The 25,946-nt window shown below is 31.6% G+C and overlaps 2 protein-coding genes and 1 pseudogene across 3 annotated transcripts; all 3 read left to right on the forward strand.

Moving 5' to 3' along the window:
• The first annotated feature begins 246 nt into the window (after positions 1 to 246).
• Positions 247 to 5,491, forward strand: LOC100791882 (glycosyltransferase BC10). The gene is made up of 2 exons (XM_003529974.4): positions 247 to 1,191; positions 4,718 to 5,491. The coding sequence occupies exons 1-2, from the start codon at positions 490 to 492 to the stop codon at positions 5,357 to 5,359; spliced, it is 1,344 nt and encodes a 447-aa protein (XP_003530022.3). The 5' UTR covers positions 247 to 489; the 3' UTR covers positions 5,360 to 5,491.
• A 6,292-nt stretch (positions 5,492 to 11,783) lies between these two features.
• Positions 11,784 to 16,394, forward strand: LOC100792405 (protein SAR DEFICIENT 1). 2 transcript variants are annotated; one of them, XM_003529975.5, is made up of 7 exons: positions 11,784 to 11,984; positions 12,169 to 12,244; positions 12,469 to 13,030; positions 14,293 to 14,453; positions 14,574 to 14,771; positions 14,908 to 15,007; positions 15,688 to 16,394. In XM_003529975.5, the coding sequence occupies exons 1-7, from the start codon at positions 11,893 to 11,895 to the stop codon at positions 15,963 to 15,965; spliced, it is 1,467 nt and encodes a 488-aa protein (XP_003530023.1). In that variant the 5' UTR covers positions 11,784 to 11,892; the 3' UTR covers positions 15,966 to 16,394. The 2 variants fall into 2 exon arrangements, with proteins under 2 accessions (XP_003530023.1, XP_040872888.1); XM_041016954.1 differs by lacking the exon at positions 12,169 to 12,244 and having other exon boundaries at positions 11,837 to 11,984.
• LOC106799221 (PR5-like receptor kinase) lies at positions 16,249 to 17,493 on the forward strand (annotated as a pseudogene).
• Positions 17,494 to 25,946: the final 8,453 nt, after the last annotated feature.

Consider the following 25,946-nt stretch of genomic DNA (forward strand, 5'->3'; position numbering starts at 1 on the left):
TGCATGTTTCATAACAATTCCTTTTATTCAGCAACATAAAACGCCCATTTTTTACTAGTATTTTAATGTTCTATTGGGTGCATACAGTTCATAACCATTCATAAACTGTAAAAGAATACAACTTTTTAGATTATTAGTATTTTAATGTTCTATTGCGTGCATACAATTCATAACCATTCATAAACTGTAAAAGAATACAACTTTTTAGATTATTAGTATTTTAATGTTCTATTGCTTATACACAGTTCATAACCATTCATAAACTGTAAAAGAATACAACCTTTTAGCCTCAGCTCATATAAACTACAGAATATGAATATAGGTATTGTTTTTGGATCAATTTAAGTATCTCTTTGAGTCTAGAATCAAGCATCATGGTTTCTCTTTCTCTCTCTCTCACTGTACAAAAACTCAATACACATTAATAGAGACTTAAGTACTACAAGCCAATCAGCAACAACAGCAACTCTTCAAATCTTTGCCTTCATCATGAAGAATAATAATAAGGAGCAACAAGGCAAAGGTGCAGCCTCATATCTGAAACTCTTCAATGCTCAAATCGACCTTCTCAATTTCTTCTCTCATGGTCTAGTTTTTGGCATTGGTTTACTCATTGGTATCACACTCACTTTCTTTCTCAAGAACTTATCCTTCATCAACTTTCAAATCCAACAATTCTCCCTCTCATCCAATAGCCTCATGAAACCACCACCTTCTTTGTCCCCCTCTCCTCCATACTCCTTCAACATTTCATTATTAACATCAAATAACCAAACAAAAAATAAATTTCAGTACTTCGAGGGATTAGTCTCTAACTCTCGGTTAAGAAACGACCAAACCAAACCTTCTTCTTCCAATTCGTCCTCGATCATCAAAAAAAGGGTTATGAACTTCACCAGAGTAGGGTTGAGGGAATTCTTGAAGCCCCCCATGGCCATGCATGATATGAGTGATGAAGAGTTGTTGTGGAGAGCCTCCATGGTTCCTATGGTTCATAAACTCCCATTCAAACAAACCCCTAAGATTGCATTTATGTTTTTGACAAAAGGTCCTGTGCTATTGGCTCCTCTATGGCAGAGATTCTTCAAAGGAAATGAAGGGCTGTATTCTATGTACGTCCATTCCTATCCTTCTTTCAATGAAACAGTGCCTGAAAGCTCTGTGTTTCATGGCCGCAATATCCCCAGCCAGGTAAGTTCACACAAACCTTTTTGTCACTTTAACAGATGAAAAACTATATTATACTTTTTTTTCACGGTCTCTTCAGATTTCCAATAAATAAAATGAAAAAGAACTGATAAAGCGGAAGATTTTATTGATGTTATGTAAATTAAGATTTAAGAGTATTTAATGTATTTTTTTTTAATAATTTCCGGTAACAAAAAGAGTATTTAAGAATTTTTTAGTAGTTGTATCAAATTTTAATTTATTGGGTGATTACTTTAAAAATAACCAAAGAAGATTTCTTCATCAGTGTTTAAGAATGGCATAAAATTTTATAGGGTGATTACTTTAAAAATGAGTAAAGAAGATTTTTTTCATCAATGTTTTAAGGTTGGCAAGGACTTTCCCTTTATATTTCATTTCATTATGGTATAAATCACATTTCCAGTGTTTTCTTTTGCCAGCTATATTAGAGTTTTAAAAATAAATAATAAACTAATTTCCCCATCCTTAATTAAAGGGTTCCTAAATCACATTTACAGTCCGTGCGAGTGCGAGAACTATTAAGTCTATAACTGATTTTGCCCTCAAAGCAGAACATATATATATATATATATATATATACTTTGATTGTTCCCTTTGTTAGTTAAGATGGACTTAATTACTTGCTCATTACGTAGGAACAATTCTTTAATTCTTTAGTTGACATTATTGTACTTTTTTTTAATTGCTCCGTGTTTCTTGACATTAATGGTTATCACAACGGTTTTCCTAGCTAGAGTTCATGTGTTGTTATATGAGAAGACAATGGCACTACTATCTTGGATTTAATTAGTAGTTGTAAAGACTTTTCTCATTCTATTTTAAAGTTTCAACGTCTAAAAAATAATTCAGTATCGGTATTTCTCCACATGCACAATTGTATTACTACTATCTTGGCAATATTGTTGGTAGGCAACAATATTTAAGGGTATACTTCTAGTGCACTTGTTTTCTTAAGGAATCTAAGCATATCCTGCTATAAAATATTAGCAGTACTATATTTTGCTTCGCATTCCTAATTAACACATACATATATTTTAGGAAAATTACTTGTGCAACACCTTTCTGCATGAACATTGAACCTGAACCAGTAGACACTTTGTTATGTATAATTAAGTTTCTAGCTATCATTGAAATTAAGTCGCACGCATTATTAATTATGAATTTTTTGGAATAACCTCGGTAACCTTATTCTGGGGTTATCTTCATGTCAACACATGAGGATTGCTTGTAAGAAGAGTTTTGAGGAGATCGAGGACAAATAATCAGACCCCAGCTAAAAAGGCTGCAAAAGATTACTTTCCGTACCTTTAAATAAGATCTTTTGATGTCATATATATTTTGTTCTTTTTTTAAATGAACTTGCAATATTTTAGTTAATATTCTTTAACAATTCCAGTTTCTTTCTGGTTATCCATTTGCCCCCTTTTTAATTTGGGCCAAATAAAAGTATTTTGTTTGTTTATTTTTTAATTTATTATTTTGCAGTTGATATATATATATATAGACACACACACACAAGTTAGTAGTAGTATTGATCAATAAACCAGAAGCTAGTAAATTTCTAAAACTGAACTATTGGGCTCACTATATCTTTTGAATGTCCATTTTTTCGGCTTCTTTTTAGATTGCTCGTGCACTTAGTATTTTTTTTTATGTACCCAACAAATCTCAACAAATCTTTGTAAATTTTAAAAGTATTCCTGCTAAATATACGGATTGTAAATTCATATTTCTATTTTTTTTAAAATAAAAAATATTTTAATGTTTTTTAATAAATTTAATTATAGTTTTTTTTATAATTATTACATCAATAGATTTTTTATTTTGACTTTATTATAATTAATTTTGATCTGTATTTTTTTATATATATTAATTTTAAATAAAAATTATAAGTTTAGTAAAAATTTATATATGTTAAAAAATTAATTATTAGATTAAAATTAATTATCATAAATATAAACTTATATGTATATTTAATATCTATTAAAAATTTTAATTTTATATATAAAATATTAATTATTTTATAATATAATTAACAATTAAGTGGTGGTAGAATGTCGTCAATGCAAAAGATTAAAAACAAACAAAAGATTTAGTGATTTTTTTGTCTTTTTGGCCTTTCAATGCAAACTGGTCGTACTTTTCTTTGATTCAACTCCTTTTCCACTGCCAAGAGAATTCTATTCTTCTCAATTTCCAATGCTTATGATTTTTTAACTAATCAAACTTTTCATAATTCCTTTCTTCACGTACTTTGTCCCCGGCATGCAAAAACGAATATAAAGACAAAATAAATTAATATATCTTTTGCTATTTCATTTATCTTTAGATAGCAATATATATATATATATATATATATATATATATATATATATATATATATCTGTTTGTCGATAGCAAACATATATATACTAATTTGAAAAACTTTAGAGAAATATATTTAAGTTATGCGCTATTATACTAATAAGAGTAGATATTAATTTGTTTGTTGATGTGGTATGTTTTATGTTGGGGCCAGGAGGTTCAATGGGCTTTTTAATTTTCGAACGTTTGGCTGAGATTTATGTACCGATAGCCAACTTGTTACATCTTGTGATAAGTTTGGTTTTTATATATAACATATTATTTATTTGCCTATAAAAAAAAATATTAATTTGTTATTTGAATGAAACAAATGCAAAACAAATTAGCTGAGCAATAATGTCAATTAAAAAAAGTGTTCCTTCAATATTAATCAAGAGTCAAGACTGAAATTCCATACATCTCTACGAGCTTACTCATGAACCCGGCCATTCTTTATTGATGGTCCGGTACACACATCTTATGAAACATTATTTTGTCTTAGGAAAATAGAAGATAAACACGAGGATGCTTGAATCGTGAAAAAACTTTTTATTATATTTTTATTTATATCTATATAAATAGTCATTAAAATATCATCTTATTTTTTTATATTTTATTTTAATAATTATTTTTTTATATCGGGTATAATAAAAAAACAAGATTAAAATAATTATTATGATATTTATATAATTATTCATAAAAGGTATAAACAAATAATAATTTGCAAGCCAGCTTATTTTTAACACTTCTAACTAAAAAGTTTTAGATTTTACTTTTATTTATTGCTTAAAAATCCAACTAACTTTCTTGTCTCAATCTTTTTGAGATCTAAGTAGCTAAAAAATATATATTAGTAAAAAATTTTACTCCCTTTGAATTTATAATCTCTTGTGTATATACTTTTATATCTACTTCCTAACTCATCAGGGTGTGAATAGTAGTTGGTCTCCAACAAATTTAAAATGTGTTTTAATTAAATTTCAGAGTGTCACTCACGGTCTAGTTAGAGAGTAAGGATTATTTGCTAGTAACCAGCCTTTTGATTGTATTTCTCATTGTATTTCGTTTGATACTAAGTCTGAGATGAAATGATTTTTCTCTTCTAAACAAAAAAAAAAGAAAGTAAATTTCATAATCTGATTTTCTCCCTGTGACATGCATGCAGGAGGTAAGGTGGGGTGAGAATAGCATGATAGAGGCAGAGAGACGCCTACTAGCCAATGCACTTGTTGATTTCACCAACCAACGTTTTGTACTTCTCTCAGAGTCATGCATTCCTTTGTTCAATTTCTCCACCATCTACACTTATCTAATGAACTCAACCAAGACCTTTGTGGAAGCCTATGATCTGCCAGGTGAAGTGGGCCATGGCAGGTACAGTCCCCAAATGAGGCCTCAAATTAGGCTCTCCCAATGGAGAAAAGGGTCCCAATGGTTCCAAATAGACCGTTCTCTTGCCCTTCAAATAGTCTCTGATCACCAATATTTCTCAGTGTTCAAGAAGTATTGCAAACCTAGTTGCTATAGTGATGAGCACTACTTGCCAACTTTGGTTAGTATCAAATTTTGGAAGAGAAACTCTAATAGGACCTTGACATGGGTTGATTGGTCAAGGGGTGGACCTCATCCTTCAAGGTATTTCAGAACAGATGTTACTATTGAGTTTTTTAACAAGTTGAGGTTTGGAAGGTCGTGTGAGTACAATGGACGTACCACCAATATTTGCCATTTGTTTGCAAGGAAGTTCACACCTCATGCTTTGGATAGACTGCTGCGATTTGCTCCAAAGATCATGCAATTCAATTGAATTACATATTGTTTCTGCATAGTGTCTTTTTGATTGTTCATATGATCATTTTTATGTGCTTTATTGTTTCTTTTTGAGGTTGAACATCGATTCATATTCATTTATTTATGAATAGTAATTCAAGGGTACTAATTAGAATTTGGCCCTTTCTTTTTCTTATTGATAAAGATTATTTTGTATTTCTTTACAGGCTTGACATATTATTCTTATGGCAAAAAACTCTGTTTTGGTTACTCAATAATACAAGCAAATCTGGCCACATTTACTGTAAATTTTACTTTCACAGTACATACTTAGCTAGCTATTTATATTTAAATGAATAACTTTGGATTTTCTGATACATACCGGTCAATTAATTAACTGGACAACTAAAATGTTTGTTACTACCTAATTATACAATTCTTTATATATATTGATGATTTGACTTTTTTGCTAAGATATTATTTATATGACTAGACACGTAGATACATCTTTCAATATAAATTTTAACCATAATTTGCCACAATAAGAGATGAATTATTTCCTCACATTAGACTCTGCCTCTGTTAGTATTTATAATCAGGGTAATTTGACTTTGATTTTACCCCCCCCCCCCCCCCCCCCCCCCTTTTTTTTTATTAATTTCCTCCATAAGTTATAAACAAAATACCCATAATATAAATTGAGTTTTGGAAAGAGAGCAAAATTGAACTTTTCATATTTGAAGACTCTAGCAGACCTTACATCAATTAAATTAAAGTATATAATGTGTCAACACATAGACAAGCCAAAAAATTCATAAAATTAATGACTGAAGTAAATAGTTAAATGAATTGAAGTTTAAGCCTGTGTAATATTTATCAAGTAGCATGAAGTATCAATTTTTTTTAATAAAGTCAGACAATTTTATTTCATGAAATTAAGACTCAATTAGAAAAAAAAAAGATATTTTTCATGGTAATGATAATAATAAAAGTAACGTGTTATTTTTTTGGATAAATATTGTTAATTTTTGTTAAAATATTAGTGTGAATCATTCAAACTCACCATCTCTTCTCTTTTTCTTCCTATTTTTTTTAACCACAAAGCCAACCTTATCTTATAACTCGTTAGTAAATGTTAATTGTTGTCTTTATTAAAATATTAGTGAGAAAAATTGAATTTATAATCTCTGTTTCTCCTCTTCTACTTTTAACCACAAAGTCAACCTTACCTTGTAATTCTATTAAGGTGTTAAAATAATTAATTATTTTTACAGCGTGTTAAATTAATTAATTGAAATATTTACATTTAGCTTTGTTATAAATTGTGCCTTGGCGAATTGACCCTTCATGATATTAATTTAGCTTTTTTATTATCAATTTCTTTTAAAATTATCAAATTAGTGTAATGTTTGGGATAAAAACAGAAGGTAAATTATATTTAATTTATAAATATGATTACAGAAGGTAAATTATATTTAATTTATAAATATGATTTTCTTTTATTGTTTTCTTATGACAACAATTTCTAGCTACTAGTGATAAACCACCATAAACATAGAAATCGTACACTATATATGATTCTTAAACATATTTTTCTATTGTAACACTTAAACATAGTTGATTTGGCATATTACTCAAATTAATTATTAATTTAATCGGTTAATCAATCAAAATGACTAGTTTGACAATACACACAATACTATAAGGTGTACGTCGAAATTCTAACTTAATTTTTTTTGAATGAATCTAACTTAATTTTTAATCACCAATACACACAATATATTAGAAAATCAATTCAATTGGCCATTAGAAACTTTTTTCTATAGACTCCTTGAAGAGGAACTAATTCCGCGTTACACATGTAGCTTTACAACATATTCAACCAGTCCAAACTCAGACACTAACACATATATTAATGCATAGTTGACGGTGTTCTGTAGACCATACTAGACAACAAAAGTTTCATAACGTTACAACAAAAGTTTCATAACGTTACGAACAAAGTGCTTGAAAGTTTCACTTTGGCCTTTCACATCTTCAAATATTCCTTTATAGCTTTGAGCAATTTGTAATAAATCACGATCAATGCCCACCTTATTGCTCCATCTTTTCTGCGAAACCTTCTAAAGGCGCAGTTGATAGACCCAAAAGTAAAGATAACACAAGACGTGTTTAGCAACGCGTAATTACTGTTAAGTCTACGCCGTAGAATTTGGAAATTGAATTTGTTTTTTCTTTTTTTACCAGTAAAAATCAATGATAATTAATCAATAAGTGATTAGTTTAAATGATATTTAACTTGATTCCCTTAGACAAGATTATGATTTTGAGATAGGTGGGAAAAACTCCACTAATAAGGTGATAAAAAATCAGACAATTATAACTACATAATTTGTCTCTCTTGTGACAATTATAATATTTACATGTTTTAATGGCCGGCCCTAGCTTGTCGTATTCCACGTGGATTTGCTTGGGAAGTTCAAGCTAGACAGAGTGATGAAAATAGGAAGGAGCACCAAACTTCCTTTTTTCAAAACTAATAATCTAATATGATCTTTTTACAATTCAATTTTGAAAAAATTACACATCTCTCAGTCGAGAAATACAAAAGTACACAATTTATTCTATTTAATTTTATACTGTTGAAATAGATTATATTTTTCTCTCCCAAGATATGTGAATATTATATTATTCTTTCCTCTCATATTAAATCTTACAACTTTATTAATTAAACTTAACACTATTAAAGAATGATATTCTTTTTAAAAAATAAAATATTAATTAAAATTATACATTTTTTTAATTATCAATTTACTCTTCACTCACTTCATGTCCTAACATTACTTCCTGTCTACAAATTAAATTGCTTCTCTTTAAAAGAAGTTGGAGGAAAAGTAAATGCTTCGAGGATGATCCAAAATATCTAATTAGCTTGTTGATAGTGTGTTAAAAGGCTAGAAATATGATGTTAAATGGAGAAACAATGACTGAAAATATATTCTGAAAATTAAATAATTTAGTAACATATAGTTTTGCAACAAAAAAAACGCACAAACATACCAAAAGAGTGTTTTTATAGTAAAAAAATATTCTTTAATATAAATTATTGTTATGAATATTAATAAGTGGTTGTCTATATTTATTGTAGTGCATGACTATTTATATGTTGTGTTAATACTAACCAAATCTCACATAGAGTTTAGAAGATGTAGTTCAAGAGCATAAACTAAAATGTTAGACCCGGGCCACTTTTATTGACGGGTCTCCCCCTCTCTCTTCTACCAATCATCTCCTAATTCTTTTCTATTGACCATTAATTTCATTATTATGATTGCCTGTAAACGCTATTTTAATGATCATTAAAAGTCTCATAAAAGAGGGGGACAGGTTGTGGAAGTGTTATCGGAGTTGATGATCGACCTCCGATTATTAACCATAAACTGATCATGATGAACCGGATTTGAGTTATCAAGGCTCCATTCACTGGGACGCTACAATACTATTAAACTATTTGTAATTGTTCAACCGAACAAATTTGCGTGTGATTTAGGTCTCGTATATGAAAATGGTTTATTCAGTGAGAGAAATCTGCCACATTATGAATGAAATTAATTTTTGATTTTTGGGTTGAAGAGCATCCATAATTTCTATAGATTATAATTGTTCAGCTATATTTTGTACCTATAAATATGTTATTTCATTTTTGGAAATATCAAAATAGTTTTTTATTCTGTCTATTATCTTGTTTTTCTGTCTTCTTTCTATTTTCTTCTCTTGAGCTATTTTTGCAACGCAACACATATATTTGTCTTGTTGGCACTGTTTACCTTTGATATTGTAGAATTAATGTTGCATCAGCATCAATTTATATGTGTCCCACTGATCATATTAAATGACTCAATTTAGAAAAAAATGACTCACATTAATTCTCTAAGAATAATATTTTTTTCTCTTATTTAATAATGCAGAAGGTCATGATATTAGTAATATATATATATATATATATATATATATATATATATATATATATAATACTAAAATATAATTAACTAATACATTGTTACTTTTAGTAACCTATTAAGTTTCAAGGATATAAGTATAAATGGATACTATAATGAACTTGAAAGTTTTTGTTTTCTATTCGCTTATGTTCTTGATTTATAATTTTGAAGCGGAGGAAGTAGTGATTGAGGTGTGTTGGGCTTATAATTTTTAAAATTTTAATAAAACATGTTTAACTGCCATTATGTTTATAATTAGTTTATATGCATACTGATACATGTGAATTTTAACTGTAACTATATATGTTAAAATTAATTATTAAAAATTGAAATATTAATATTATTAATGTTAAACTGATGAAAGGATTAAAATATGTTTATTTGTAAATATAAACGATCAAATTAAGAATTTTAAAATATAAAAGGACTAAATTAAGAAAATATATATTTAACTTAAAAAGAAAGATTCATGGGAAACCGTTAATTTCATCATTAGTTATTTTTATATTAATTTCAGCATCCGTTACAAATCTTAATTATTTATGTTTTGAAAATATTTATTTTCAACTGTTTCATAATTTCACTTTTCGCTCTTTAAATTTAAGCTATATATTTTATTTACTTAAATTTTTAAAAATATTTACTCATGATACTTACTAGTTATCAAGTTAATTGACATATTAACGACCAATTGAATAGTTTCATTAATTTGTAGCAGTTTTATAAAATAATCGAGATCATTCAGTTTCAGAGATGATATATATACTAAGTAGTGACGTTTATAATTGACGTACACATATATGGGTCACCTGAATCAATCATTTTAAGTAAATGACAAGGAATTTGAATGCTAATTAAGGTCACCATCATGATTATTAATGAAGTAACAAATAATATTATCACCAATGCTTAATTTAGATGTAGATTTTTTTTTCCCACTTTTGGGGCACCAAAATCTGCATTCATTTTCCTGTTTTAAGCCTCGTATTTCTTGTTAGTTTGAGAACTAATTTGCCAACATCTCCGTTGCCCATTTCCACCAAAATATGCATTATTTCCTGCTTAATTTAAGCCTCATATTTCTTGTCAGTATGAGAACTTGCCAAGATTTCCGTTGACTGTACTTTGGATTTCAATCAGTGATAGTATGCGTATATATGGATATATACAGCATCAACTAACTAAGCAATTAATTAAACTTGGTAGAAATAAATTCATGATTGGTAATTTGAGTATCAATCATAAATTTTTTAACTTACACAAAAAAGATGTTCTAATTCTAGTATTGATGCACATGTCTGCTGGCATGAATGGCTAGCAAACAAGAACGACAACGTTACATTGAATTAACAGTTCAAGCACTTCTCAAAGTTGAATAAAGATAGGACTTGAGTCTATTAAAAAGAATAGTATAAATTTGTCTTTAAACAAACACTAAATAAGAATAATTTATATGTTTTGCTGCGCTTGAGGTAATTACAAGTGAGTTTCTTAGTTTTCGTACATGACTTTCCACGGTGAACGCGGTACACCCCCAACACGCATTCTATCCTTCCCAGAAACATGTAGTTTGACCAAACCGGTAGTCATCAAAGTGTTCAAAATAAAAGTCAAACATAACAAGAAAGCAAACCTTATAAAATAAGATTTCAATAATTAATATATGTGATGAACAAAAAACATTCTTAATTTGAGTTTTTGTTTCAAACAGTACTTATTATATAAGTCCGAAGATCCAAGCGGTTGGAAACTGATTAAAACTTCATAATTAGTGAGATTTGAACGTTATAGCCAATAATTATTTTAAGCAATAACAAAAATCGTTATGATACAAATATATAACATTTTTTTATAGGCACCAAAGACATTTCTTAGGTGATAGTAATCGCAAATTAATTCCTTCATAGTGTAAAAATAATTAATTAGAATGAGTTCCGTCTTTTTCAATAATCTTTTACTATTTTGTTATAACTTATTATCATTACATCTAAACACACACACACACACACACACACACATATATATATATATATATATATATATATATATATATATATATTATTTGTAAATTTTCGTTGAAATTCTTTATATCAATATTTGTGACCCTGTCGAATATGCCATTTTTACTTTGAGCATAATAACAGGAATCTGATGGTGAGTGCTACGTGTTTAGTTTTTTTTTTTTAATAATTAATACATTCACTCCATATAGAGAGGAGGTCCCATATAGCTTTTGAGAGAAGTGAAATAGATTGATTATTCACTTTTGATTGCCTTGACTCTTGACGCAAAGTGGTTACTCGTTACATCATGTGGCTACAACGTTTTGTTCTGGCCAAGTGCTACGCTATTTCCTTCGATATTCCAAGAACCTTCGGTATTGTTTTATATGATTATTATTAAAACACATAATTATATTCTACTGCCCACAATATTTTCGTGTATAAAAAGCGAAATGCTCTATTGGTTTCGCTCCTGTCCTGCTTAATTAGTGCAACCTCAAATAACACACCAAGACCAACTCGTCTAATTTCACTCTCTATCAGTTACCAGATTCTTCACCAAAAAAATGGCTGCAAAAAGGTTTTTCAATGATTCTGATCAAGACCCTGATAACCCTGGCGACAAACGGATGAGGAATACTAGACCTTCTTTTGCTTCGTATGTACTATTTATTCATTTTACATAGAGTATCTACCTAGGGTTTATTCTATTCATTCTACTTGCTCTTCGCTCTCTAATCTTTTTCTCTAGATTATTCTATTCATTTATAAAGCTTCACTATCTTACGTCTTATGCTTCAAGTTAACTTTTCACTCTTCTTATTCATCCATTTTCTTGATAGGGTTATTGGAGAAGTGGTTATGATAAAAAACATGGAAAATCTTTTCTCAGCCATGGAGCCTTTGCTGAGAAGAGTGGTAAGTCATTAACCTTCTCAATAAGATTCATATATATGTAATAATATATGTATACTTTTGGGTTGGTTTAATTAATTTGTTCTCCACATGGGCATATATATTGCTTGCCAAGCCTTAATTTGTTACTATCATTTTTGTCTTTGAACACAAATTCTTGGCATTCATTGTTTTGACGATGTAGTTTTCTAATTGAGGTTAATTTCTTTAATTCTTTTTGTTATTAGATTGGCGAAGAAGTTGACCGAGTTATGAGACAATGGCCACACTCCTTTGCTAGGTCTCCTTCATTGAGGCTCCAAGCATTGGATCAACAACAACCTTCAACTTTACAACTATGGTTCAGCAAAAGGCTTTCCCTTCCAATTTTCACAGGTAGCAGAATTCTTGAGGTTGATGGAAAACCCATCAACATAGTTCTGATGGACAAAAGCAGTGGCAAAGTGGTACCCACAAGTCTCCCACATGCCATCAAGCTAGAGATTGTGGTTCTTGATGGAGATTTTCCCCCTGATGATAATGACGAGGATTGGACTAGTGAGGAATTCAACAGGCACGTAGTGAAGGAGAGAATTGGGAAGCGACCATTGCTTGCAGGAGAATTGAATGTGATCATGCGTGATGGAATTGCACCAATCGGGGACATTGAGTTCACTGATAATTCATGCTGGATTCGTTGCCGGAAGTTCCGAGTGGCGGTGAGGGTGGCACCGGGGACTAATCAAGGTGGTGTTCGGATTCGTGAAGCCATATCTGAGGCGTTTGCTGTCAAGGATCACCGTGGAGAATGTAAGTTATACGCCTATATGTGGCTTCCTTCCCCATACGCCTATATGTGTATTTTGTTTGTTGCTTTTTTGTTTTGTTGCTACTGGTTTTTTCTTCATTAGTTCCATCTCCTTCTCTTCCATTGGTCTCCCTCGTTTTGCTATTAGGGAGAGAGTAAATTTTTTTTGAACATGTAAAGATATCTTCAAGATTCTTGTACAAGAATCCATTTTTCACACTGGAGATCTCTACATCCCCTTTATTAGAAGATCTAAAAAAGATTAGATTTTGAGTTCAAGATCTAAAACTAAGATGCTCTTAGAAGATTTGATAACAAGATATTTTAGTCTTCATAGATGTGCCACCATAACTTACATTACAACATTTTAATGATAGCTTTATCAATCTATTAAGCTTAGTGCATATATGGTTGGAAATGGAAATCATATTATCAGCATATCAGAACTGGTCATTAAATCACTACTCTTTGTATAAGGAATTAAGGATCATATCTAATACAATATACATGATTTTTATAAGGAACTGTAAAATTTGTAGTAACATTTACAAATATAATTATTAAAAATCTAATAAATTATTGCCGTAGAATAATGGAAACATATTGGTTGTATCTCCAACTAGAAAGGGCATATCCTTTTCATGCTTCGTGTTAGTTAGTTATGGTCAATCCAACACTTTTGTTTCTTCTGTTATGTTGGAACATTCTTTTGTGACAACTGAAAACCGACCGTTAGTCAAATACACAGCCAAGAGCCTTGTGCATCATGCAAAATAATAGCAGATAGTTGCTAAGGGTCCCACAAAAGGCAACCATGTTAGTGTGAAATCAAGAAAATTAAACCCACTTGGCTAATCCCAGCTTATATTGAGATGCCAAACTAATTCGATCTGACGTATAATATCTTTTACTTTTATTGTCTTTGTATATTATACGGACACCGATAACGATTTCTACTTTCTTTTTGGCAATTTGCTGGTTGTGGATCAATCTCAAGTCAATAGTTTAAACCTTAAAGAGAAACCAGGTCAAGCACGTGCCTAGGTGTAATTTTCATTATTAATTAGTGAGTACTTTTTTGGGGGGTCATTTTTGAGCTACTAAGAATAATCTTATATTGATATTAATTTAACTTTGAGTTCATTTTCACATATATTGTTACGTCTAACATTTTTGCCAGTTGTAAGGAATTTATTTATCATTGATATTATATACTAAATATCTACATTTTATTTCTTCCTATTTTTTTTTTATACATTTGAAGTGTACAAAAAACACTACCCTCCAATGCTTCACGACGAAGTGTGGCGCTTAGAGAAGATAGGTAAAGATGGAGCTTTCCACAGGAAATTGTCATCAGAGGGGATCAAAACAGTGCAAGACTTTCTCAAACTAGCAGTCATTGATACTCTTAAGCTAAGAAATGTATCTATCTATCTTTACATCATATTTTTTTATTGGTCACAAAAAAAGTTAAATTTTTATTTATGAAGTAAGTAGCAATATGAAATTGATAATATTTTTTGTTGAATGTTATACAACTAGATTTTAGGGATCGGGATGTCAGACAAAATGTGGGAAGTCACTATCAAGCACGCAATGACTTGTGATACTGGGAGCAAGATGCACATTTATCGTGGACCAGATTATACTATTTTTCTGGATCCAGTGTGCAAATTAATTAGAGCAGATTTTAATGGACATACATTTTCCAACAGAGATGCGATGAGCCCTTTGAATAAGGTAAAAAAATCATCTACTAATGTACTCAATATTTGTTCCCTTAATTTATATCAGTTACACCCTTATGTTAGATTTTTAATTTGTCCTCTAATTCCTTTTAGTGAATGTTATTTAATTTAATTTTCTACATTTGCAGGCCTATATAGACAAATTGGTGAAAGAAGCATATGCGAGATGGAATAACTTGGAGGAGATTGACGGAGTTCTGAATGATAACATTGCTTTGTTAACCCAAGGTATCTTCCACTAATCGACGTCTTTTGTATCTATGCCAAATTATATATAATTAGAGGAATGATAGCAACACTTTATAAGAGCATCGATCTCCAATGGAAAACTTACTCATTGATTCTTAACTTATTTTCAGTGAGCTCTAGCTACAATTAATACTATATAGAATTTAAGAACTTAAACAAATTTCCACTCTAATATAAAAACAGAATCTTTTAAGAACTTTAAATAAGTTCCATAATAAACCCTAGCTACTTTATATTTTTTTTGGATAGTTTTGACAAATAAAATAATTTTTAATGTTAAGAACTCAGTTCTTTTATAAGAACAGTTCCACACATAGTAGCGACGCCAACAAGCTCTAGTGGTAGAATTTTGTTAGAAGAAATTCTTACTGATAAGAACCCCTAGAAGAACCAGCTACTGTTGTAGATAACTTAACACACTTTTTTAAAATATATTTTAATTATCATTATCTGAAGTTTATGGGAAATAAGAAAAATAGAAGTAAATAAGTTGATTTAGTTACAAACTTAATGAATATAGTTCCATTTTATTTCATATTGTTAATACTGCAAGTTCTGTATTTCGACAAATAACTAATTCAATTTTAAATAACACTAAAGTGATCATTATTTGGATTTAGCCACAGTAACTGATGTGTGAACATAATAACTATATATAGGTGATCAAACTGTGGAACAATTTGCAAACAATCAACCTGCAGCAGCATCAGTAGTCACATATGATCAGAATCAGTATTACAGTGACAAATCTGGCAGCTATGTAGCAAACAACAATACACAAATGGGATGCTGTGAGTGGTCACTGAATCAAGCCTATAGCCCAGCACCGTTTGCTAATGGCTTTCCTTTTAGTTTCTCAGTGACACAATCAGATGGTGAGATAACCGCTTCTGGTTCTAGCTCTGTGGATGTTGATGTGATCACAAGGCAGAATTAAGGTGTACCAAAAAATCCTATCCTGCACCATGCATGTACAGTACTATATATATGTATAATGTAGGCACGCTACTCATAAATATGTATAATTCATAAAACTTATACATGTTTGCAAGTGGTGTGCCCGTAATTGAACTAGCATAGAAGTGTAAGCAGTGTGGATGAAAGCAAGTATAGTATTTTAACTCTGCTGTATATATACTATTTAAAAGCAAGTGTAAGCAGTGTGGATGAATCAAATTTGGCTTGGCTAGCATAGAAGTGCCATGCTCATTTTAAGGATCATGAATGATGGGCATGGCTCCTGCCTCCTTGATGGGCTGTGTTGCTTTGTTACGAAAGTGTTTAGCGATCACAAAACAGTATGGTGTGTTGTAAAATAACATCTATATTAATTAATGTTATCCCCTTATCTGTTTTTAGTTTTCCACATTCTTAGTTTTCCACATCTGTTAACGGCTGTTGCAAGTGTGGTCGTAATTGGGGGATTCATGATGTGCATCGTAATTTGCTGTAGTAAATATAGGCCAACACGACAAGTAAAATTTTGGTTGACAATTAAAAGAAAGGAAGATATTGAATCAATCTTAGAAAATCATTGAGCCCTAGCTCTAAAAAGATATAAATTCTCAGATGTCAAGAAAATTACCAACTCTTTCAATATTAAATTGGGACAAGGTGATTTTGGAAGTGTATACAAAGGAAAACTACTTACTGGTTGTCCTGTGGCAGTAAAGCTACTGAATTCATCGAAAGGAAATGGGGAAGAATTTATCAATGAGGTTGTTAAAATCAGCAAAACTTCTCATGTTAATGTTGTCACTTTAATTGGATTCTGTTTTGAAGGACAGAAGAAAGGTGTCATTATGAATTTATGCCTAATGGTTCCCTTGACAAGTTTATTTACAATAAGGGACTTGAAGCCACTCCACTATTGAGTTGGGATAATTTGTGACAAATTTCCTTAGGAATAGCCCAAGGCCTAGAATACTTGCACAGAGGATGCAACACTCGAATTCTACATTTTGACATAAAGCCACATAATTAACATTTTTTTGGATGAGAAGTTCTGCCCCAAGATATGTGGTTTTGGGCTAGCAAAGCTCTATCCTAGAAATGAAAGCATTGTTTCCATGTTAGATGCCAGAGAAACAATAGGGTATATAGCTCCAGAAGTGTGGAACAAACATGTTGGTGGAATTTCACACAAATCTGATGCTTACAGCTACGAAATAATGTTGTTAGAATTGGTGGGAGTGAAGAAGCATATTAATGTGGAAGCCTGTCACAAAAGTGAGATATAATAGGCTAGAGCAAGATGGGGATTTAAGAACTGATGGGGTGACAACCATAGAAGAAAAAGAAATAGCAAGAAGAATAACTGCAGTGGGTTTATGGAATATTGAAACACTAATGCAGAAACACCATTCTACGACGATGGAAATAAGCTTTCTACGACGGTTTCCAACCGTCTTAAAGGTCACGTCGTGGAAAGTGTTGACTTTCCACGGCGGTCCCCTAACAACTAACTTAGAAAAGCGTGAATTCAAAGACGAATTTTAATTAAAAACCTTAGTAGAATGCTTGCATTCTAAGACGGTTTTTCACTAAAACCCATTGTAGAATGCTAACATTCAAAGACGATTTTTAAGGGCATTCTAAGACGATTTTTACCTTAAAAATTGTCTTTGAGTGCCAGCATTCTACGATGAGTTTTAGTTAAAAACCATCTTAGATGTTACATTTAAAGGCCAGGGCATGATTTCACATTAGTCTCAATTTTGATCCTTATAGCTATTTATCTACCATATATGAATATAAGGGATGATTTGTAAGGATTGACCTCAAACTTAATCATTTCTTGCAACCAAGTGGAGTTAAATATTTCATATAGTCCAACTTTAGTTAAACCACAAACTCATTCGAAAATAAGAATTTTGAATTGTGGCTGAAATTAGATAAGGAAAAGGCTGAAAAAGCAATAGCTAATTCTAGCATGCATAAAAATAATAATATAAAATAGAAGTGATTAGTACAAGACAAGGACTAATACTTCCAAACATGGATTGAGATAGAAAATGTAATCTAAATGCAGTTGACATGTTATATGAACAAGACTTACAAAATAGTTGGCAGTTGCACTTAGCCATCATCAACTTGACCTAAAAAAACACAAACAAGAATGTAGGGGAGAAAGTTTAGCATATAATCCAATTCAAATGGAGAATTGGGAATTTTGTAGTCCAAGTGGTTTAGCATCTAGACCAAAGTCACCAAGCCAATGTTTAGTACAAGCTCAAAGTAGTTTACAAGTACAAACAACGAAACAGGTCAATGAAAGACATATTGATAAGTCTCCTAGTATATATACAAACATACTTTAATTTTATGCTCATTCCCACGACTGGTGAGTGTTGAGGGACATGAGCTGAGTCAGGGGAAAAAACGTAAGTTTGTGAATCACTAAGGGCACGAGGGTTAGTCATTTAATTGATAACGTATACCATGACGATGTTTCCAAAAACATCATGGATTTGTCATTTCTATGACAACCATAATAGGACCTGTCGTTGTATGATTCATTTGAAGATGAGTTTTGTTCCACTGTCATCATTTACACACATCATAATTACAAAAGTGTCACAGCCTATTCTTCTAAGACAGTTTTGAAGGACCGATGTGGAATGTGCATCGTAAAAACATGTTTTTCTAGTAGTGAAATGATTCCAAGGGATAGACCTACAATGAATAGAGTAATTGATATGCTAGAAGGAAACATGAATGTGAGACCACTGAACTTGTAAAGCTGATTTTGTGGCATGTAAGTCAAAAAAGAAGGCTGAAAAATGTTACCTCTACATGCATAGGACTGTAAAAATTGGATGGAGGAGCAGAAATTGTTGCATGGCATTTAATGCATCCGTCATAATCTTGGCCTATAAATAACAAGCAATTTTGCTCATTTGACTATCCCATCTCAATTGTAGTATTCCATTCTTAGAAAGAGTTCTTTGTGTGAAAGTTGTATTCTCCTATTATAAGAGAGTGTGTAATAGTTCTCTCCATATATTTAGAAAGGTTGTAATTTTCTTTCATTTAGTAAAACTATTTCTCTAGTCTTGCTCGTGGTTTTTCCCTTATTTGTTGAAGGTTTTTCACGTTAAAATATTTTGTTCATTCCTATTTTTTTCATCTTTTATTTTTGGTGAGTTATTATTTTGTTACTTTGGTATCCAACAATGATATTAGAGCTAATAGGTTGCTGACATTATTCTGGTACGACAAACACTGATACATTGGTATATTGTCGGAGAAAATACTTAGTATGCTCTATGGTTGTGGTTAGTCTGATCTTCCACATCAGCAAAGAAATATTCTTGTTACTAGATATATAGTGAGGTAGTGTGAAAGTGCATGTCTAGGAAAGTTCTGACTAAGGAGAGACTTAGTATTTAAGTGTGTCCATTGGTGACCCACCTCTCTTTCCTGGGAACTTACCCGGTGCACTAGTTCATGATCTACACTCATTCTTTCAGTAGGCGGTACTGTACATTGTGGAAGTTGTGTGAAATAATGGTAGCAAAGTGCAAGATAGAGAAGTTCAATGGGAGTAAATACTCCATCTGGAAATTGACGATAAAAGAAATTTTGAGGAATGACAATTGCCAAGATGCAATTGAAGGCAAACCAACAAATGTCATAAATGAAAGGTGGACGAAGATGGGTGAAAATGTAGTTATCAATTTGCACATAGCAATGGCAAACTTAGTTTTGTCCAGTGTTGCGAAGAAGAAGACCGCAAAGGAAATTTGGGATACTTTCCACAAATTGTACGAGGTTGAGTCACTTCAAACCAGAATATTCTTGAAAAGGAAACTCTACACTCTTCGAATGAGTGAGTCGACTTTGGTGATATACCACATCAACAATTTGAATACTTTATTAGTCAAGTTTTTTGCATTAGATTTCAACACAGAAGAAAATGAGCATGCATAGCTTCTACTTTAGAGTCTACTAGATTCATATAGTTAACTCATCATCAACATAACAAATCATAATATTGTCGATCATCTAACCTTTGATGATGTTGTTGGAGCTATTCTTGAAGAAGAATCTAGGTGAAAGAATAAGGAAGATAGGCTGGAAAATCCCAAGCAAGCAAAGGCTTTAATGAAGATGAGTGTGACACCCTCTACCTCACACATATATGTACTAATAGTAAAAGGAATAAGAAAGCAAAATTAATTAAATTTTTTTAAAACACATTTAAATAAAAGCATTTCAAAAGAATAAAAGGCTCATATTCACTTTACTATTACCAAATAAAACTTGTTAGAAACATTTTTGGCTCACAACATCATGTAATTAAACAAAACTCATGCCCCAATGTCACATCCTATTAGAGCATTGTGTCCCAACATCCTTCAACACAATGTTTATTAAAGCAATTCATCTAGTCATTTGCTCCCACGCATGCAAAGTTCGAGATCATCACGGGATCCAAACATAAACAACGCACGGGGATTGAGTTATCACATTCCTAACTAATAGACAGAAACAAGACAACATGTAGATATACATATCATATAAATAAAATACAACTTACTTAAATATAGCTCACGTCATTCTACTACTTTTTTGTGTAACATCACATCACAACACAACACACCACATTTCATTCATCTTTCATCATTCAAGTACTAAAGGATCAAAACACAATATGACTAAATCAATCAATATCGATCATTACACAAGCGTTATGCAACAGATATATTAAGACTCAATCTTATTTGCAATGTGGTACCATGCCAGTGAAAAACCTCATCGGGCGCCTAGGAGTAGAGACAAGACAAACCACACACTAGTAAGTCAGGTCACTCTCACTAAGTAAAATCATAGTGACACTAGTTAGAGTCACGCTATTTTGCGAGAATGCTCCAACCATGTGGGATCGACACATACTTAAAGTAGCACTCAAATCGGGTGCATTTACCCCCAAGGCCTACACTCTGAAGAATCCGTTAGAGTCTTTCCCTCCTGATTCAGGTCCAACCTAGAAAACATTTTAGCACACAGACTCTATCTTTGAATTGTACAAAACACATGACTCCTCAATTGTTCTCAAAATAATTTTATCTCGTCACGCTTGTGATTAAACTTGTTGGGTCCCCACAGTGATTTCCATCATAATACTTGTCGTGCATTAACTCGTCGCCCTTAAAGGATTTTATAGTCGTAGATTGTATAATTCATAGCTCACAACTCAATACATACAACATCTCAATACACATGTATCTCACCATTCATCACAGGTTCAATCTGTCACTTACTCACAATTTGATTCACCATTTCATAATCTCAATATAACAATTTATACAAAATGCTTTTCACAACATGGGGAGTAAAATCTCTCAAACAATTCCACACAATCATATTAAAATCAATGAATCAAAACCATAGGTCAAAAACATGAAAACACCAAGAACACTCAAGTTTATCAACCAATTCGCATCAGGACATTAATTGGTCCGTTAAACACAACAATATCATATTTATAATTTTAATGTAAAATTATAATTCAATAAACATCCCAAAATAAATCCCAATTTAATCTTCTAAGGATCCTTACACATGTTCATTCTAACCCCAATTGCGATAAACTCATCCCTTATCTTTAAGCGGGCTCACATGTGTATTCTGGTAGCGATAGTGGTATCTCTAGTGGTTTCCTTAAACTTCTCGAGCTTTTCCTCTGGTTGCTCTGCTTTCCAAGTGTTAGAGAGAAGGAGAAGGGATTGAAGCCTTCACTCCACTGTCTGCGTGCGATGAGTATTTATCCCTCCACAGATATTAATTTCGAAATCCCAAAGGTGGAGATGTGTGGAAATGCATTTCTAACCTGGTGTCCAAATTTCAAGACGATCCAACGGCTAACAAGTTCAGGATCATGGTTTTACTAGAATAGGTTTGGCTGTATGCGGGAAAAGAGAAAGCTCAGTGTGAGGGATATTTCTTCCACTACAGACACTATCTTGAAAGTCCCAACGGTTAGTATGTGTGGAAATAGGTTTCAAACCTTGTGTTAAACTTTCACGATGATCCAACGGTTGAAAAATTTGGGATCATCATTTTACTAAGATAGGTTTGAGTGTATACGGGAAAAGAAAGGGTTATGGGAGGGGAAGAGAGAAAATTAATTTGAGAGGAAGAGAAAGCGTCAAAAAACTTATCTAATATGTCTTTATTTATAGGTAGGGTACTCTCAGCCTATTATTTACTCTATTTATTTATTTATTTGCTTTATAAAAAAAGAACTTTATTTTATTTTCTATCAAATGAATAAATAAAATATTTTTTTTTCTTTCAAACCATTATTTAATCAATAAAGTTATTTCTCCTTATTTATTTAATTATAAAAATCTCATCATTTTTCTAAAACTCTATTTATTTTTAAATAAAAAACCCTTTTAATTTATTTTACGAAAAATGAGGTGTTACAATGAGAGATAGATCAACAAAACGTGGTTCTAGTGGGAGTCAAAATCATGGTAGATCAAAATCTTGAAGAAGGAAGAACCTCAAATGCTATAATTGTGGCATGAAAAGGCACTTGAAGAAGGATATTTGGCATAAGAATGGTGGAGGAGAGAACTTTGGAGCATCAACCTCTCAAGGTTGCATTGCTAGTACCTCAAATAATGTGGATGTCTAGTGCAGTGAATCAACAATTAGTTCTAGAGGTAAAAGACAACTCCATGATTATTGGATATTGGATTTAGGTGAAACTTGGCACATGACTCCACATTGAGATTGGTTTTGCACCTATGAACCTATCTCAGAAGGATCTATGTTCATGGGGAATGATCATGTCTTGGAAATTGCTGGGGTCGGTACTGTCAAATTAAAAATATATGATGGTACTATACGTACAGTTTGAAGGGTATGGCATGTGAAGGGTTTGAAGAAGAATCTATTGTCCATTGGGCGATTGGATGACCTCGAGTGCAAGATCCATACTGAAGGTGGGATCTTGAAGGTAGTGAAGGGAAATCTTGTATTGATGAAAGCTAAGAAACTCACAGCTAATTTGTACATGCTTTTGGGAGATATGTTGCAAGAACCAAATGCATCAATTGTAGCAATTAGTCAAGAAGAAGCAATGATGATATGGCATCATAGACTGGGTCACATATCATAGCGAGGCTTGAAAATTCTTGTGGAATGTAATCTTTTACATGGGCTTAAAATAGTCAATTTACCACTTTGTCAGCATTGTGTGATAAGTAAACAACATAGATTGAAGTTTGCCATAGCGATTACCAAAAACAAACACATACTAGACTTGATCCATTATGATGTGTGGGAACTGCCAAAAATATCCCTAAAAGGAGCAAAGTATTTTGTATCATTCATTGATCGATACTTTAGGAGATTGTGGGTGTACTCCATCAAGAAGAAGTAAGATGTGTTTCCAGCATTCAAGGAACTCAAAACACAAATAAAGCTTGAAACTAGTTAAAGAATCAAGTTCTTAAGGACAAATAATGGAGGAAAATATGTAAATGGCAATTTTTTGGCATTCTTCAAGCAAGATGGTATTATGTAACAATTCTCAGTTTCACATACACCTCAATAGAATAGTGTGGTAGAGCGGATGAACAAGACTCTCCTTGATAGAACAAGAGCCATGCTAAGAACAATGAGATTGGCCAAATCTTTTTGGGCAGAAGCAGTTAAGACCACCTGTTACTTGATATATCATTCGCCATCAACAATGATTGGTTTAAAGACACCGATGGAGATGTGAAAAGACAAACCAACTGATTATTCTTCCTTACATGTGTTTGGATGTCTTGTGTACGTGATGTACAACTCCCAAGAAAGAACGACATTGGATCCAAAATTCAGAAAATGTATATTCTTGGGGTATGCTGACAATGTTAAGGGGTATCACCTGTGGGTTCCCATTGCCACAAGGTTGTTGTTAGCAGGAATGTAGTTTTTTTTTGTGTGGAGAAAATGAATTGGAAAGTGAGCAGAAAAATGACAACATTTCCAAAGATACTACTACAAAGAAGATAGGGAAGAAATCGGGAGAAAAATACTCTTATGAAGCAGAGCAGGATCACGAAGAACAAGAACCAAGTGAGGCGAATGATGGACAAGTACTTTGACAATCAAAAAGGTCGACATCTGTACCAGCTCGATACTTAGATTGTGTCATGGTAATCCATGATGCATATTGTCTCTTAATTGAAGAAGATGAACCATTAACCTTTCAAGAGGCAATGAATAGTTCAGATGCTTCTTTGTGGATGACATCAATGCATGAAGAAATGGAAACCTTGCATAGGAACAAGACTTGGGAAATTGTTAAACTTCTAGAAGGTTGGAAAGCCATAGGGTGCAAATGGGTCTATAAGATCAAGTGCGACAACAACGATTAAGTAGAAAGATTTTGTGCTAGATTGGTGGTCAAGAGTTATACACAGAAAGAATGTATCAAATTCAATGAGATATTCTCTTCAGTTATTAGTTGACCACAATTAGAGTTGTTCTGGCTATGTGTGCTGCATTTGATATACATCTTGAGAAACTTGATGTAAATACTTATTTTCTCCATGGAAAATTAGAATAGGAGATATATATGCAATTTATGATGCAATTTCTTAACCTAAATTATACTTGCAGAATTTGATAGTTAGGATTAAGTTCTATATTATATATAGCAAAAATTCACTCGTCTCTTTGTTATGAATGTTAAATAGTGGAATCTGTACAAATGACTCAACACCATCATCATCGTCATCATTATCACTATCACCAAAGCCAACACCAACACAAGCATTGTAATCGCCTAGTCCTTCTTTGACAAATGTCTCATATCAATCTCATCATGCTACTAGTATGTAATCTTCCTTCTTGTGATTTAGTTTAAATTCTCTCCTTGTGTTATTGATGTCATCAAATTCACTTTGAGAAGCAATGAAAATTTTCAATGTTGATAATTAAAAAGTGATCCCAAAATATGAACCATTTAGGCTTCCATTTTATGTCTAATTGTTTAAATTATTGAGTGAAACCCAATGATGTCTCAAAACAATTCAACTTTGACAATATATAGAATGTACTAAATATATATAAAACATTAAAAAAAGTTTAATAGATATGTACTATTAGTACTAAATACTGTGAACTAGTTATTAATATAACTTTTAAGATAATTGCTATAAAAGTCAATAAATTATGGACCATGCATGAGTTTATGATTATATGTCAATATAAAACTTTTTTTTCTTTGAAAAACTAACTTTTGGCTACCATGTGTATTGGTGTAAAATATTTTTAGTTTTTTCGGTAACTAATCTTTGTCAAAAAATCTGATTGACCATCTTTAGTAAAAATTTTCCTTCTAATCCTATTTTTTTTCATCCATAAAACTTGAACCCAAAATCTTATTTGAGAAATTCAAGCCTAATTCTAATTAGATCAATGGAGTAGGTTTGAAAAATTTAACTAATCCAAAATGATCTAACTATTCAACTTATGCAATGTTATCAAACTCGAGAGTTTATGTAGACTTGTGAGAGTTCCATAGACTCGACTCGTGGACTCAACTCATAGACTCGTAAGAGTCTACTTCATATAAAAATAGTAATAAAATATCTATAAATAACATACCAATTAAACATTTCAACAATATAATAAAGCAAAATAGTAAATCATAAATTTCACAATATTTAAATAAATAAATCTAGTAATACATCAATACTAGATAATAACTTGTAGATGTTATAGTAGTGACAGATCATTCCCATCGAAGATTTGATATTATTAGAGAATAAAAGTTTGATGTTATTAAAGATGAGATTTTTTGTATTTGAAAATAACACACTAAATGAAGGTATGTTGAAAACTAAATAGATAAATTTTGGTCTAATTTTTTTAACTTACTGATTCGTTGACTCGGTGATAAACTCGA

This window comes from Glycine max, chromosome 7 (genome assembly GCF_000004515.6).
Source record: "Glycine max cultivar Williams 82 chromosome 7, Glycine_max_v4.0, whole genome shotgun sequence".
NCBI lineage: Eukaryota > Viridiplantae > Streptophyta > Magnoliopsida > Fabales > Fabaceae > Glycine > Glycine max.